Source organism: Rosa rugosa, chromosome 7 (assembly GCF_958449725.1).
Source record: "Rosa rugosa chromosome 7, drRosRugo1.1, whole genome shotgun sequence".
In the NCBI taxonomy this organism is placed as follows: domain Eukaryota; kingdom Viridiplantae; phylum Streptophyta; class Magnoliopsida; order Rosales; family Rosaceae; genus Rosa; species Rosa rugosa.
The window spans coordinates 4,317,082-4,333,315 of record NC_084826.1 but is presented as its reverse complement, the minus strand read 5'-3'; the positions used below and the strand labels follow the sequence as shown (position 1 = coordinate 4,333,315).

General features: G+C 37.7%; 4 protein-coding genes across 6 annotated transcripts; all 4 read right to left on the bottom strand.

Annotated features, from left to right (window-relative positions):
- Positions 1 to 119: 119 nt before the first annotated feature.
- Positions 120 to 3,924, bottom strand: LOC133720420 (mevalonate kinase-like). The gene is made up of 5 exons (XM_062146711.1): positions 3,592 to 3,924; positions 2,541 to 2,784; positions 2,189 to 2,442; positions 657 to 1,070; positions 120 to 445 (listed from the first exon to the last, which is right to left on the bottom strand). The coding sequence occupies exons 1-5, from the start codon at positions 3,722 to 3,724 to the stop codon at positions 327 to 329; spliced, it is 1,164 nt and encodes a 387-aa protein (XP_062002695.1). The 5' UTR covers positions 3,725 to 3,924; the 3' UTR covers positions 120 to 326.
- Positions 3,925 to 4,376: 452 nt separating this feature from the next.
- Positions 4,377 to 10,734, bottom strand: LOC133720419 (amidase 1-like). Of its 2 annotated transcripts, none has more exons than XM_062146710.1 (12): positions 10,533 to 10,734; positions 9,057 to 9,470; positions 8,767 to 8,887; positions 7,933 to 8,090; positions 7,364 to 7,516; positions 7,046 to 7,170; positions 6,843 to 6,968; positions 6,426 to 6,524; positions 6,041 to 6,188; positions 5,771 to 5,945; positions 4,969 to 5,103; positions 4,377 to 4,833 (listed from the first exon to the last, which is right to left on the bottom strand). In XM_062146710.1, exons 4-12 carry the CDS (start codon positions 8,040 to 8,042, stop codon positions 4,693 to 4,695), a joined length of 1,212 nt encoding a protein of 403 aa, XP_062002694.1. In that variant the 5' UTR covers positions 8,043 to 8,090; positions 8,767 to 8,887; positions 9,057 to 9,470; positions 10,533 to 10,734; the 3' UTR covers positions 4,377 to 4,692. The 2 variants fall into 2 exon arrangements, with proteins under 2 accessions (XP_062002694.1, XP_062002693.1); XM_062146709.1 differs by having other exon boundaries at positions 6,426 to 6,608; positions 10,533 to 10,719.
- Positions 8,763 to 9,531, bottom strand: LOC133722686 (mevalonate kinase-like). The gene is made up of 2 exons (XM_062149558.1): positions 9,057 to 9,531; positions 8,763 to 8,887 (listed from the first exon to the last, which is right to left on the bottom strand). Exons 1-2 carry the CDS (start codon positions 9,529 to 9,531, stop codon positions 8,763 to 8,765), a joined length of 600 nt encoding a protein of 199 aa, XP_062005542.1.
- A 1,372-nt stretch (positions 10,735 to 12,106) lies between the features above and the next one.
- On the bottom strand, positions 12,107 to 15,759 carry LOC133720418 (amidase 1). 2 transcript variants are annotated; one of them, XM_062146706.1, is made up of 9 exons: positions 15,601 to 15,759; positions 15,023 to 15,175; positions 14,706 to 14,830; positions 14,494 to 14,619; positions 14,099 to 14,281; positions 13,727 to 13,874; positions 13,463 to 13,631; positions 12,657 to 12,791; positions 12,107 to 12,523 (listed from the first exon to the last, which is right to left on the bottom strand). In XM_062146706.1, the coding sequence occupies exons 1-9, from the start codon at positions 15,708 to 15,710 to the stop codon at positions 12,368 to 12,370; spliced, it is 1,305 nt and encodes a 434-aa protein (XP_062002690.1). In that variant the 5' UTR covers positions 15,711 to 15,759; the 3' UTR covers positions 12,107 to 12,367. The 2 variants fall into 2 exon arrangements, with proteins under 2 accessions (XP_062002690.1, XP_062002691.1); XM_062146707.1 differs by lacking the exon at positions 15,601 to 15,759 and having other exon boundaries at positions 14,706 to 14,908; positions 15,023 to 15,149.
- Between the last annotated feature and the right edge of the window lie 475 nt (positions 15,760 to 16,234).

The window sequence follows — 16,234 nt, the reverse complement described above, 5'->3', positions numbered from 1 at the left end:
CTGTATGTTAACTAATATGCTGTGCTTACTGCTAATAAAATATGGGAAAGAACTGGGTTTATGCCAAATGAAGCTTCTCTACTACAATGATTGTCCTATCTATGCATAAGAGATATGACTGACAAGAATGAAGAGTGACATTTATTTCCACATATTTCATTTCAATCACTGATGAAATAAAAAGGCCGAGAGTGCATTTCAAAGAACTTGAAGATGAAATTAACTCGGATTCAAATGCAGAATACAATAAGCTAACTAATATACAGACAACACAGAGTGAATTGATTCTATCAGTTAACAATTGAGCTTGGATCTTACTAATCACTTCAGGATGAACCACCAAAGCAAACTTGAACACCTTGTCCACCAATGGCCGCTGTTAAGCAATGGAATCCACACGACTCCAGTTCTGCAGTTACTTTATCAACAACCATTGCTGATAGCACTGATCATATGGTTAAGGGAAATACCACAGACTAACATCATAATTCAATTATGGTTAAAACGGTGCTGAAGAATTTAAGCAAAATTTTTTTTGTTAAGATGTTCAACCCCATTAAACAAAATTAGCATCATTCCTTCATGGTAAAAGCATATGAAAGAGAAAAGCTTGAGGAGCAAGGTAACTGAAATAAAAGGAATCATGAAAAGGATACAGGTTGGCAATAGTGTGAGAACACAACCTCCACCACCAGCTCCTGTCAACTTGGAAGCCAACTTGTATTTGAGTGTAGTTCGAAGAATGGTTTCAATTGAAGCATGGCTGACCCCCATGCATTGGAGCAAACCTTGGTTCATTTCCATCAGCTCTTCTATTTTCGCCTCCTTTTCGGTTACAGAGATTTCATCAGAGGCCTCTGATTGGATGATGGTAGCCAATTCCGCGCTGATAGAATCAACTGCGTTAAACACAGAAGCCATAGCATCTGGATGCCTTAATGCCCTCTCTGTAACACCAGCAACTAAGGCCTTTGTGTTCCTCCCAACTTTTGTGTTAGTAATGAGCATTTTGAGTGGCATGTTAGATTTGAGGCGTGTCAAACTGCCTGATCTAAACTTGATCATATTCCCTGTTTCAGGAACAAAGTCCAGACAGATAAGGAAGCTAAATATCTCAACAGATGATTACATCTTTTCGCCTATTCCTTTATTCATCAACTGGTCTCTATTCCATGATTAATTAGATGGTGTTCCCTCATACAAAATAATATTGTGCATATTCCAATACTTCTTAAATTACCCCAGTCCCACCTGGATCATCTTAACTTTAATGATTCAATATAATTCAAAAAATGAACTTCACTGATTACATCAGACATAATCAGTTTAGCATGAGAAAATCCATGACTCCTATCCCACTATATACTTTACTCCACTCCACTCATCCTACATGAAGTTTCTCTAGAAAATGTCCAAAAATGCGCAGCTTTTTGCAACAAGGACTTAATGCGATGCCTTACAGGGATTTTAAGAAGGGACCCTTTTAAGAAACAGCGCAGGGAATCAGTACTTAAACCCAAAGTACCAACCCATAGCAACATTATAGAAGAAGAAAAGGAGAGCCATGCATCTCACTACAACAAGACAACTATGACTCTTGGTAACTCTTGAGGGATCCGACTAAGATAGTGGCATGTTACCGCGCATGGTGCAATCAAACCCTTACACTTTCATTAACATTAACGTCACAGCCTACATACATAATACTAAGGATACTGAAGGTAAAGAGTTTTAGGAGCAATGTGGTTAAGTGTTTAAGATTAATTGCACCATATGCCTAAAATTTTGAACCTAATTACAAGGCGACTGCTGACATGTAGCTATTAGCTAAGAACTCATAAATTTAAGTTTATATTATTCTCTCTTTGTTCCTATAAAGCAACTCAAGATGCAAAGTGGATCTAGCGGGAAGTTTCTAGGGCTCTAGCAAGCACCAATGAAGTAGTTCCATATTATTCATACAGGTTATGAACCTCTTCTGAAATGAAGGAAATATGGCTTGAACTGCATTGATAAAGTTCCCTTCCCCAGTAGCTTTCTCTAATATTAACATACCATGGCAAACTATTACCTGATTCATTCCAAGAACTATATAACTCAAGAATCCTAGACAAGAAAATAGGAAAACAAGAAGAAATGGGACATTGTGAAGGTAGATTTGTCTGGGACAGGTAACATGATAACTTACCATATGTGCTGACTGTGTTGTCAATTCCAGATGGCCTTCCATGGATGATTTTCTCACCTTCAAATGCCCATTTATTCAGTAAGTCAAGTTCGCTTTCGCCAAAATCCAACCACCCTTGGTGGCTGAAATCCAGACTTGCACAATCTGAGTAAGCAAGAAGAGCACCAGAGAATGCAACACAAAGTGCGGCAGATGAACCAAGACCTGAACCCAAAGGAAGTTCCGAACTGATAATAACTGTCGCAGGCTTAAATCTGGCACATAAAGAGAGGAAAATCAGAAATTAAGAAATATGAAGAAATGGCCGAGAATTCAAAGTAGTCAGCTGTACAAGTAAACCACAGTCCCATACCCTTGGATAGATGAATATAGCCAAAGAAAAGCCAAGACTCCAGCAGCAATTCCGATTTTTGCCTCCGGAATGTTTAGTTCTTCAACTAAAATAGCAAGTGATTTGATCGCCTCCGCCGGACAAGAGGTAGGTGTTGATGGGTTGGGAACATCTATTCCGGATAGTGCTTCCTTAATCCTAACAACTGGCCACGAAAACTCTAATCCAATATCCTTGAGCTCCAGTCTAAGTAAACCATCATTATCTATGGATAAAAGCAGAAGACTTCAGTTCAAAAGTTCAATCAGCAGGATGTCAGTGTTATATATTTCAATCCTGAAAATTGTCACCATGTCTAATATCACTTAAACCCTGCAAATTAAACTAGGGTTCAATCCACAGAATAGATTTTCACAGAATCTCAAAAGGGCTTTCTTCAATTCATGATTCCCTACAATACCAACAGCCAATCTCACAAAAACGCGCAAACTTTGTGTTTGACATGGCACAGACACAAAGCTGAACAAAACCAATGAACCCACCAACAACAAAAGTTTCTTCAGATCATTGTAAATAAAGCTCAAAAGAGTATAATCCAAATAACATGACAACCACAAACAGAACTCAAAAACTTCAGCAAGAATGTTACATGTCATCTCAATCTTGAAAACCTATCCCTGAAAAGGATCAGACTTCTAATATCACTTAAACCCTTCAAATTCAACTTAGCAATAACGAATGCATTCACTCACAAATCAACAGTGCATCCTTTACCTCATGTTTTTAAACAACACAAACACATCATCCAACCTCAGCTCACACAAAAGAGTGAAACTTTTTGAGTTAACATAACACAATTATCCAACCTCAGCTAACAAAAAAGATTGAAACTTTTTGAGTTAACACAACACAATCACAAAGCTTTAGCAAAACCCATGAACAGAAACCAAAAGGGTATCTTCCAAATAACCTTTTAACCAAATCCAAACCAATCCCAAATGCACAAAATCTAGATCAAAACGATCATATAACGAAAAACAAAGAACGACCCAAAAGAGAGATAAGAGCGTACCAGAATGAGCGGGAAAGCGAAGAGTTGCATAGGTACAGAGGTCAATGGAGGCAGCGACGGCCGTAGATCCATGAACCACAGCATGTTCACCAGACAGTATGACCTTCCCAGGTGCTCTGGCTTTCACTTCCATTTTTTTTGGGGCTCAAACTTAACTGAAACTCAATCTGGTTTTCAATCAAATTGAGTTTCTATGTTGTGCTTGAGCTTGGTGGTTTGGTTTGCTAATGACTCCAATGAGTGTGTGTGTTGTGTTAAATGAGTTGAATACGAGAATATATATATAAGATCCATTCTTGTTGGAAAGGTCGTAGTTATACTGCTGTGGGGCACTGAAAACTTTACTCGGTCTGATTCTCTGTTCTGTTTTCATTGTTTTTGACAGGCGGGCGGTGGCGCGTGGATCAACGGCTTCGTGTGACCAGGGTTTGGTAAGGTGATTGTGACCCTTTTTCTGCATCAATCGTTAATCACGTTGCTAAATGCTAATTAAGATGAATCGGCCGTGGTGGCTTAGTTGTATAAATATGACGACTTAATATTTCGCAGCGGAGATTTTAAGAATATGTAGTATAGCTGAATAAATGCGAGAGATTAAAGTCATTTATTGATTATAAACGAATTTCAATTCTAATTTAGGTCGATCCAACCCCCATCTTGAGAGATTTTGCACGTTGCTTGTGGGGAGTCCTATTATGTTAGGTGCAACATGGAGAGTGTTTTGCACGAGTGCAAGCGGCGCTTGAGCTTTGTGTGTTGCACCACTCACATGGTCATAGTGGCAATAAGGACATAAATCAAGCTGGTCAATATTGAACAAATCATTTGTTTACACACTAGTAACACAGTTGACAGTAGCACAGACTGCTTAGTTTGATTGTGAAGAAGAGCGCCCACTGTTCTTTACCTCACCAACCTTCACGTTGACCATCTTGGCTCAGCACTTTGACCTTTTAGCAGTGGCTGTATTGTAATTTAGATACCACAAGCAACAAGCTAAGAAACTTGACAATCAGGCTATATGTTTCGATAGGTTTTTTTTTTACAGAAATGAGTGGCTGTTTACTAGTAGCTTCTCGTTGAATTATAAACAAGGATATGTCATTTCAAGCTTTCAACTTGTTCTTTGAGAGTGGCATAGAGAGTCTCCACAAGACTGAGCAGGAATCCATCTGAGCCGTGCTTTGCCAGCAAGGAAACCGACACAGGTAGGCCTTCGTACATGCCTAGTGGTATGACCACCTGTAGATGTGCGCAGAGAAATTGTAAGGTTTTTGAATGTACTTAATGCAGTTTGAAGGAAGGAGAAGATTGGAATGTCTTGTACTCTTGCCTCATGCACACACAATGAGAGAGAGGGTGGGGAAGGTAACATACCTGGCAGAATCCAGATACTACGGCAATGGACAAAAAGCTAAAAGCCCTGTGGCGATATGCTTCAAGTGTAGTAGGATCCGTATGTAGTTTTGGTGGAAGCCCTGGAACTGTAGGAATCGCAAGGACACCAGCATCCTGAAGGGAAATCAAGCAACTTGGTAATTTCTTCCCTAATAACAAAGTTGTAATGAATAACACTCTGCAGTCTCTCTCTACTCTTACCAATCTGGAAATTGTGAAAATAAATTATATACTTTGGTGCTTAAGATAACAAGACCATGAAAATGATTCAGGAGAAATTACATTTAAAGTTGTTCTTGCAGAGCAACAATGTAGGTAATTTAAAATTGAAATGAGTCACAGTTCTTCAAAATGATTGCAATTAAATGGCTCCCTATCTGATTCAGATAGCATTTTCAGGAATACAAATTCATTCAACTTAAAGTAATGAAAGTGTTTCAGCAACGGTAAGAGAGGCTTGTTTCTCATCATCTTGAAAAACATGGCACTTCCAAGTTGCAACATTATTTTTCACAAAAGAAAACCAAGTAAAACGGGAATCAGTTAGCAGAATAGGCTACCATTCTGAACATTCGAGAGAATCTGATAAAAAAATGTCACTGTGCATAGGCAGGACATGTAGAACATGAAACAATATTTTATACTCACCGGTACTCAACTAAATGCACAGGGAACTGTCTTTGATTCATGCACAAAAATTCATCAAGAATAGTACGAATTTGAATGCATAGTTCAATCTTGTCCCAACAGTAAGTTGTTGTGTGCAAAAGAGAGAGAATACCCCAAGAAGTTCAGTAAGAGCAGCACATAGTTCGGTCTTCACGGAGTAACAAATATCAATATTTTCATCTGCTGCCCTGACGGCTTCCCATACACGTTCATTTATCCGGTCCGCAGGACCTATATCAGGCCTGACAGTCATGACCCATTCACCATGGTTGTTCTTGAATTCATGCCTATCCTCCCAATGATAACCACAGATACACTGAATATCATTAATCTAGATCCAGAAATATCACAATGAAATTCAAGTCCATTAAATTATCAATACCTTTCGAGTGTTCGCATGGCACTTGATAGGGCTGCCAAGGATGGTATGTTATCCTCTTGACTTGTATTTCCTTTCTCAAAGAAACAGTTCAAACTTGGAACTTTGTCCTTCACAACATCCCCAAGGTTTGCATGCTTTAAAACATGACCTGCATTAGTAGGTACAATAACCTAGCTAGTGAACTTCTTTGCATTAATACATATGTGTCTTTATCATATCTCTGCAAGACGACCTATTGAAGAACTAATGGTAATATGATTTTCAGGTGATAAAATATCCAATAGATTCAAGCTAGATGGTAGATTTGGTCTTATAGTACTGGAAATGTATGAATCAAGATGCATATAGCTACACCTCAAATAAATTAACAATCCAATTCGCTTACCCCCAAATAACTTCTCAACTGAGTGAACAAGTCCTTGTTTTACTCGATCACTTGGAATGCTTGAAAGCTGGAAACAGTCTTCAGCAATGATCAATTGAGCTGGTCTGACAGGATGTGCATCAGGAATTTGCAGTAATGACCGTCCTACTCTACTAAAAACCACAGGATCCCTAGCAAACCATCCTAGATAAGAAGTTGGTGTCAACGGCAGCCTATAGATATATAAGCTGTAACTTGACCATATACAGGTAATTGGCTTGCTTAATATATTGCAAAGGTATCAGTGAGATGCACAGATGAAATATGAAACAGAGAAACAGAATCAAAGAATGACTTTATCAAGATACTAAATTCAGAGAAGAAAAAAGATACTTTGTGCAAGATAGTCTGCAAATCAAAAAACTGTTAATTCCTTACCCACAGTATCAAAACTTTGTGCCAAAGGAACAACTCCAGAAGTAGAAATGACACCATGAGAAGGTCGGAACCCAAAAATTCCACAATATGAAGCAGGAACTCTTACACTTCCTCCGCTGTCAGTTCCTGAAAGAGTGAGATTCTTAAGCTTCAACATTGAGAGGCACAAAATTTCTAAAGAAAAAAAAAAACAACTTAATTACCTAAGGAAAAATCTGCAAGGCCTGCAGCCACTACAACAGCAGAGCCACTAGAAGATCCTCCAGGCACCCTATCTGGTGCACATGGATTTACCGGTGTACCATAATGATTGTTCTCTCCATTTATACTGCCAACAATCATATATGAAATTTTAAGTGTCTTTTTAGTGAAGCTTCAAAACTAAGTGCCTTCAACTTTTTAACGAACTACTACAAAAATAGACTAATAGATAATTTTGCCATTCCTTGAAACCAAAAAAGTAATCAAATTTAAAGCATATAGAGGATAAAAAAGAAAGTTGATCTTCAATGTGCACTGACCTGTATGCCATTTCATCCATGATAGTTCTACCAATACATGTGGCACCTCCTTCTAAGAATGTAGAAACAGAAGGAGCTGTTGATTCGGCAGCTGGGTGAGTCCTTGCCCAATCAGGATTTCCAAATCCAGTCACATATCCAGCCATATCAAATCTGATTCCAAGTTGAAATTCAAGTGAGAAAAAGGTATTAGCTTTGCCCAGTTAAACACATGAACAGATTACCATCAAACCCAATAACCTGAAGTTCATCAATATAGTTTCACAATACAAAATAACTTCACACAAAGAACTTAATACCTAGTTGATTTATTAGGTTTGTACAAACATGATCAAGCAAGCATATACAAAATGATTTCTTCAAGAATAGAGTTACTAGTGACTCAGCTCAGAATCTGAAGTTGACATATCAAGTACATGAGAAAAATATGATATGATAATACAAATTTGAAGCACTCACCAACAAAAGAGTGATATAGTGAGGAGTATGTAAGATGCTAGCTAATTGAACTACATATCTAGTAAGGGTACAACCATACAAGTGTATAGTAGAGAGCAAGTGTGTCTCACATGTCTTTGACAGCAAAGGTGAGGCCACTCAAGGGAAGATCATGAGATGAAGAGCTAGATTGCAGAAGGAATTTCTCTGTGAAAGCTCCATAATCTGAGTCTTTCTCCATATGTGAGTGAGTGAGTGAGTGCCACTTCTGGTTAGTGGTTACACAATTCTGATCAAGGATGATGATATATCCCAATGAGATAGTTGAAATGACGAAATTCACCTCAAAATATCTAGTTGGTTGTTTTGCACTAATATTATTGAATTTTTGTGTTCAATATGGTAAGAAGGATTAAAACCTATAAGAAGTCAAATGAAGTATTAAATAGTTCAGAAATATATCATAATTAGATGGACAATCACCAAAAACAATACACACACACACACACATTTTTGAGGAAAAAAAAAAAGGATATTAGGAAAAATTATTGTGTGATCGAACCATTAAATATATTGTAGGTAGTCTAAATTAATGTGATTGGTCCACCATGTGGCATTCCGGAATGAGGGTGAAAATGTGATTGGTCTCTATGTTAAGTAATATGCTGTACTTACTGCTAATAAAATATGGGAAAGAACTGGGTTTATGCCAAATGAAGCTTCTCTACTACACTGATTTTCCCATCTATGCATCCGAGATATGATTGACAAGAATGAACAGTGACATTTATTTCCACATATTTCAATTACTGTAGAAACAAAAAGGCCGAGAGTGCATTTCAAAGAACTTGAAGATAAAATTAACTCGGATTCAAATGCAGAATACAACAAGCTAACTAATATACAGACAACGGAGTGAATTGTATTCTATCAGTTAACAATTGAGCTTGGATCTTACTAATCACCTCAGGATGAACCACCAAAGCAAACTTGAACACCTTTGTCCACCAATGGCCGCTGTTAAGCAATGGAATCCACACGACTCCAGTTCTGCAGTTACTTTATCAACAACTGTTGCTGATAGCACTGATCATAAGGTTAAGGGACAACATCATAATTCAAGATGGTTAAAACCAAGGCATGAGTAAATGTGCTGAAGAATTTAGGCAAAAAATTTTGTTAAGATAAAAGCATATGAAAGAGAAAAGATTGAGGAGCATGGTAACTGAAATAAAAGGAATCATGAAAAGGATACAGGTTGGCAATAGTGTGAGAACAGAACCTCCACCACGAGCTCCTGGCAACTTGAAAGCCAACTTGTATTTGAGTGTAGTTCGAAGAATGGTTTCGATTGAAGCATGGCTGACCCCCATGCATTGGAGCAAACCTTGGTTCATTTCCATCAGCTCTTCTATTTTCGCATCCTTCTCGGTTACAGAGATTTCATCAGGGGCCTCTAATTGGATGATGGTAGCCAATTCCGCGCTGATAGAATCAACTGCATTAAACACAGAAGCCATAGCATCTGGATGCCTTAATGTCCTCTCTGTAACACCAGCAACTAAGGCCTTTGTGTTCCTCCCAACTTTTGTGTTAGTAATGAGCATTTTGAGTGGCATGTTCGATTTGAGGCGTGTCAAACTGCCTGATCTAAACTTGATCATATTCCCTGTTTCAGGAACAAAGTCCAGACAGATAAGGAAGCTAAATATCTCAACAAATGATAACATCTTTTCGCCTATTCCTTTATTCATCAACTGGTCTCTATTCCATGATTAATTAGATGGTGTTCCCTCATACAAAATAATATTGTGCATATTCCAATACTTCTTAAATTACTCCAGTCCCAACCTGCATCATCTTAACTTTAATGATTCAATAGTTCTACATTAGACATTATCAGTTTAGTATGAGAAATTCCATGACTCCTATAGTGATGTACTTTACTCTACTCCTCTCATCCTACTTGTAGTTTATCTAACAATGTCCAAAAAAGTGCAGCCTTTTGCAACAATGACCTAATCATCACTAATTTTAACCAATAGTATACTTGTATTAGGAAAAGGATCAGACTTCATAGCAAAATAATAGAAGAAGAAAAGGAGAGCCAGGCATCTCAGTAGAACAAGAAGACTATGACTCTTGATAACTCTTGAGGGATCCGACTAAGACAGTGGCGTCTTACCGCACGTGTTGCAATCAAATCTTTATACTTTCATTAACAAAAACGTCTCAGCTTAGCGGGCCTACATATATAATACTAACGCTACTGAAGGGTGAAGAGTTTGAGGAGCAATGTGGTTGAGGTAAATTGCACTATATCCCTAAAGAGTAAAGATTTGAACCTAATTACAAGGAGACGGCTGACAATTAGCTAAACATTTATAAATTCAAGTTTATATAACTCTCTATTTGTTCCTACAAGGCAACTCAAGATGCAAAGCGGATCTAGTGGTTTCTAGGGCTCTAGCAAGCATTAATGAAGTAGTTCCATAATATTTATACAGGTTATGAACCTCTTCCTGAATGAAGGAAATATTGCTTGAACTGCATTAATAAAGTTCCCTTACCCAGTAGATTTTCTCATCTTAACATACTATGGCAAACTATTACCTGAATCATTCCAAGAACTATATAACTCAAGAATCCTAGACAAGAAGATTAGGAAAACAAGAAGAAATGCGACATTGTGAAGGTAGATTTGTCAGGGACAGGTCATATAATAACTTACCATATGTGCTGACTGAGTTGTCAATTCCAGATGGCTTTCCATGGATGATTTTTTCACCTTCAAATGCTCATTTATTGAGCAAGTCAAGTTCGCTTTCGCCCAAAATCTAACCACCCTTGGTGGCTGAAATCCAGACTCACACAATCTGAGTAAGCAAGAAGAGCACCAGAGAATGCAACACAAAGTGCAGCAGATGACCCAAGACCTGAACCCAAAGGAAGTTCAAAACTGATAATAACTGATGCAGGCTTAAATCTGACAGGAGAACCAGAAATTAAGAAATATGAACAAATGGCCGAGAATTCAAAGTAGTCAGCTGTAGAAGCAAACCAGAGTCCCATGCCATTGGATAGATGAATATAGCCAAAGAAAAGCCAAGACTCCAGCAGCAATTCCAATTTTTGCCTATGGAATATTTAGTTCTTCAATAGCAAGTGATTTGATCGCCTCCGCTGGACAAGAGGTAGGTGTTGATGGGTTGGGAACATCTATTCCGGATAGTGCTTCCTTAATACCACTGGCCACAAAAACTCTAATCCAATATCGTTGAGCTCCAGTCTAAGTTAACCATTATTATCTATGAATAAAAGCAGAAAACTTCAGTACAAAATTTAATCAGCAGGATGTTAATGTTATATATTTCAATCCTGAAAACCTATATCCCTGAAAATTTGTCACCACTTCTAATATCACTCAAACCCTGCAAATTTAACTACAATCCACAGAATTGGTTTTCACAGAATCTCAAAAGGACTTTCTTCACTTCATGATTCCCAACAATACCAATAGCCAATCTCACAAAAACCGGCAAACTATGTGTTTGACATGGCACAGTCACAAAGCTTAACAAAACCAATGAACCCACCAAGAACAAAAGTTTCTTCAAATCATTGTAAATAAAACTCAAAAGGGTATAATCCAAATGACATCACAACCACAAACAGAACTCAAAAGCTTCAGCAAGAATGCTACATGTCATCTCAATCTTGAAAATCTATCCCTGAAAATGATCAGACTTTTAAACCCATCAAATTCAACTTAGCATAATGAATGCATTCATTCACAAATCAACAGTGCATTCTTTAACTCATGCTTTCAAACAACACAAACACATCATCCAACCTCAGCTCCCAAAAAAGATTAAAACTTTTTCAGTTGACATAACACAATCACAAAGCTTTAGCAAAACCCATGAACAGAAACCAAAAGGGTATCTTCCAAATAACTTTTCAACCAAAACCCAAATCCAAACCAAACCCAAATGCACAAAATCTAGATTCAAACGATCATATAACAAAAACAAAGAATGCCCCCAAAAGAGAGATAGAGCGTACCAGAATGAGCGGGAAAGCCAAGAGTGGCAGGCGGGCGGTGGCGCGTGGATCAACCGCGCTGCGTAACCTGGGCTTTGGTAAGGTGATTGTGACCCTAAAGTGTGGTACACAATGCTACATGTCTACTTGTATCAATCGTTAATCACGTTGCTAAATGCTAATTAAGATGGCTGTGGACTGTGGTGGCTTACTCGTATAAATTCGACACCTTAATATTTCGTATCTGAGATTCCAAGAATCTGTAAAAATAATTGGATAAATGTGAAAAATTAAAATTATTTGCTTGTCAATGAGTAACACACATGATGCTAGTGCGCTACGATGCAACATGTGCATCAATCGTTACATCATGTTTTACGACTAGAATATGAATTTAATTGTATAAATTCGACAACTTGATATTTTATATTCGAAACCACAAGCAACAAGCTAAGAACCTTGACTATCAGGCTATCTGGTTTCAATAGGTTTTTTTACAAAAATGAGTAACTTCTTGTTGAATTATAAACAAGGATGCGATTTCAAGCTTTCAACTTGTTCTTTGAGAGTGGCATAGAGAGTCTCTACAAGACTCAGCAGGAATCCATCTGAGCCGTGCTTTGCCAGCAAGGAAACCGACACAGGTAGATCTTCATACATGCCTAGTGGTATGTTCACCTGTAAATGTGCACAGAGAAATTGTAAGGTTTTTGAATGTACTTGCTGTAGTTGAGAAAGGAGAAGATTGGAATGTCTTGTACACTCTTGCTTCATGCACAGACAATGAGAGAGGGTGGGGAAGCTAACATACCTGGCAGAATCCAGATACTCCGGCAATGGACAACAAGCTAAAAGCCCTGGCGCGAAATGTTTCAAGTGTAGCAGGATCCATTTGTAGTTTTGGTGGAGGCCCTGGAACTGTAGGAATTGCAAGGACACCAGCATCCTGAAGGGAAATCAAGCAACTTGGTAATTTCTTCCCTAATAACAAAGTTGTAATGAACAACAACACTCTGTGGTCTCTCTCTACTCTAACCAATCGGGAAATTGTGAAAATAAAGTATATACTTTGGTGCTTGAGATACAAGACCATGAAAGTGATTCAGGAGAAATCACATTTAAAGTTGTTCTTCCAGGGCAACAATGTAGGAATTTTAAATTGAAATGAGTCATAGCTCTTCAAAATGATTGCAAATGGCTCCCTATATGTTTTGGATAGCATCTTCAGGAACACAAACTCATTCAACTTAATGTAATGAAAGTGTTTCTGCAATAGTAAGAGAAGGCTTGTATCTCATTCTTCTTGAGAAACATGGCTCTACAAAGCTCCAACATCATTTTACACAAAAGAAAACCATGTAAAATGGGAATCATGAGTTAGCAGAACAGGGTACAAATATTCTGAACATTCGAGAAAATCTGATAAAAAAAAATGTCAATGTGCATAGGCAGGACATGTATAACATGAAACAATATTCTATAATAACTGTTACTCAACTAAATGCACAAGGAACGTCTTTGATTCATGCACAAAAATTCATCAAGAATGGTACAAATTTGAATGCATAGTTCAATCTTGTCCCAACAGTTAATTGTTGTGTGCAAAAGAGAGAATACCCCAAGAAGTTCAGTAAGAGCAGCACATAGTTCGGACTTCACGGAGTGACAAACACCGGTATTTTCATCTGCTGCCCTGACGGCTTCCCATACACGTTCTGATATCCCAGGACCTAAATCAGGTCTGACTGTAATGACCCATTCACCATGGTTGTTCTTGAATTCATGCCTGTCCTCCCAATGATAACCACAGAGACATTGAATTTCAGTAATCTAGATCCAGAAATATCACAATGACATTCAAGTCCATTAAATTATCATCACCTTTGGAGTATTCGCATGGCTCTTGATAGGGCTGCTAAGGATGGTATGTTATCCTCTTGACTTGCATTTCCTTTATCGAAAAAACAGTTCAAACTTGGAACTTTGTCCTTCACAACATCCCCAAGGTTTGCATGCTTTAAAACATGACCTGCATTAGTAGGTAGTGAACTTCTTTGCATTAATACAAATGTGTCTTTATCGTATCTCTGCAAGACGACCTATTGAAGAACTAATGGTAATGATCATTTTCAGGTGATAAAATATCCAATAGACTCAAGCTAGATGGTATATTTGGTCTTATAGAACTGGAAATGTATGAATCAAGATGCATATAGCTACCCCTCAAATAAATTCACAATCCAATTCGCTTACCCCCAAATAACTTCTCAACTGAGTGAACAAGTACTTGTTTTACTCGATCACTTGGAATGCTTGAAAGCTGGAAACAGTCTTCAGCAATGATCAACTGAGCTGGTCTGACAGGATGCACATCAGGAATTTGCAGTAATGCCCGTCCTACTTTACTCAAAACCACAGGATCCCTAGCAAACCATCCTAGATATATAAGAAGTTGGTGTCAACGGCATATTATAGATATATAAGCTGTAACTTGACCATATAATGGTAATTGGCTTGTATAATATATTGCAAAGTTTCATGAGATGCATGGATGAAACATGAAACAGGGAAACAGAATTAAAGAAGGACTTTATCAAGATAGTAAATTGAGAGATAGTCTGCAAACTAAAAAACTGTTAATTCCATACCCACAGTATCAAAACTTTGTGCCATAGGAACAACTCCAGAAGTAGAAATGACACCATGAGAAGGTCGGAACCCAAAAATTCCACAATATGAAGCAGGAACTCTTACACTTCCTCCAGTGTCAGTTCCTGAAAGAGTGAGATTCTTAAGCCTCAAAATTGAGATGAGAGGCACAAAATTTCAAAAATCATACAAGAAAAAACAACTTAATTACCTAAGGAAAAATCTGCAAGGTCTGCACCCACCACAACAGCAGAGCCACTAGAAGATCCTCCAGGCACCCTATCTGGTGCACACGGATTTACCGGCGTACCATAATGTTTGTTCTCTCCATTTATACTGCCATCAATCATATATGAAATTTTAAGGGTGTTTTTAGTGAAGCTCCAAAACTAAGTGCCTTCAACCTTTAACGACCTACTACGAAAATAGACTAATAGTTATTTTGCCATTCCTTGAAACCAAAAAAATATTCAAATTTAAAGCATACACAGGATAAAAAAAGAGAGTTGATCTTCATTGTGCACTGACCTGTATGCCATTTCATCCATGACAGTTTTACCAATACATGTGGCACCTCCTTTTAAGATTGTCGAAACAGAAGGAGCTGTCAATTCGGCAGCTGGGTGAGTCCTTGCCCAATCAGGATTTCCAAATCCAGTCACATATCCAGCCACATCAAATCTGATTCCAAGTTGAAATTCAAGTGAGGAAAATGCATTAGCTTTGCCCATTTAAACACATGAACAGATTGCCATCAAACCCAATACCCTGAAGTTCATCAATACAGTTTCACAATACAAATAAGTTCACAAAAAGAACTTAATACCTAGTTGATTTATTAGGTTTGTACAGACATAAGCACAATCAAGCAAGCATATACAAAATGATTTTCTTCAAGAATAGAGTTACTAGTGACTCAGCCCAGAATCTGAAGTTGGCATATCAAGTACATGAGAAAAATATGATATGATAATACAAATTTGAAGCACTCACCATCATAAGAGTGATATAGTGAGGAGTATGTAAGATGCTAGCTAATTGAACTACATATCTAGTAAGAGTATAACCATACAAAGTGTATATAGTAGAGAGCAAGTGTGTCTCACATGTCTTTGACAGCGAAGGTGAGGCCACTCAAGGGAAGATCATGAGATGAAGAGCTTGGTCGCAGAAGGAATTTCTCTGTGAAAGCTCCATAATCTGAGTGTTCCTCCATATGAGTGAGTGAGTGCCACTTCTGGTTAGTGGTTACCCAACTCTGATCAAAGATGATGGTATATATTGGATATATCCAATGAGATGTTGAAATCACGAAATTGACCTCAAAGTATTTAATTGGTTGTTTTGCATTAATTTTATTGAATTTTTGTGTTCAATCTGGTAAAGAAGGATTAAAAACCTATAAGAAGTAAATAGTTCGGAAATATATATATCTTAATAACCAAAAAGAAATGACAAGACATATATAAGTAGTCTGGATTAATGTGATTAGTCACCATGTGAGATTCTAGAGTTAGAGTGAAAATGGGCCGTAGGCCCCCACACTTCAATAGACATGTAAATTGGATCAGATTTTGATTTGGACCCACTCCAGATCTGTGGTTATTGGACTGGTTTGGATCAAAAATTTTAATCCGTTGATCCGTTAATGATCCGAATCCGTTAACTCGTTTATTTAACGAATCAAATATAGATTTAGGTCTATCCGATCCGTTAATGATCCGACCCGTTTTTGTAATA

Bases quoted from the DNA above. Each gene is read 5' to 3' on its own strand.
- LOC133720420 (XM_062146711.1), bottom strand. From the start codon at position 3,724: ATGGAAGTGAAAGCCAGAGCACCTGGGAAGGTCATACTGTCTGGTGAA. The intron at 2,785-3,591 runs GTACGCTCTTAT...TTTTATCCATAG, and splicing joins TCGCTTTCCCGCTCATTCTG to ATAATGATGGTTTACTTAGA. The intron at 446-656 runs GTATCCTTTTCA...CCATATGATCAG, and splicing joins TCTCACACTATTGCCAACCT to TGCTATCAGCAATGGTTGTT.
- LOC133720419 (XM_062146709.1), bottom strand. From the start codon at position 8,042: ATGGAGAAAGACTCAGATTATGGAGCTTTCACAGAGAAATTCCTTCTG. The intron at 6,969-7,045 runs GTAATTAAGTTG...TCACTCTTTCAG, and splicing joins CCTTGCAGATTTTTCCTTAG to GAACTGACAGCGGAGGAAGT. The intron at 6,609-6,842 runs GTAAGGAATTAA...CTTCTTATCTAG, and splicing joins ACAAAGTTTTGATACTGTGG to GATGGTTTGCTAGGGATCCT.
- LOC133722686 (XM_062149558.1), bottom strand. From the start codon at position 9,531: ATGTTATCATTTGTTGAGATATTTAGCTTCCTTATCTGTCTGGACTTT. The intron at 8,888-9,056 runs GTATCCTTTTCA...CCTTATGATCAG, and splicing joins TCTCACACTATTGCCAACCT to TGCTATCAGCAACAGTTGTT.
- LOC133720418 (XM_062146706.1), bottom strand. From the start codon at position 15,710: ATGGAGGAACACTCAGATTATGGAGCTTTCACAGAGAAATTCCTTCTG. The intron at 15,176-15,600 runs GTGAGACACACT...ACTTGGAATCAG, and splicing joins ACCTTCGCTGTCAAAGACAT to ATTTGATGTGGCTGGATATG. The intron at 13,632-13,726 runs GTGATGATAATT...TTGGGAGGACAG, and splicing joins GCCATGCGAATACTCCAAAG to GCATGAATTCAAGAACAACC.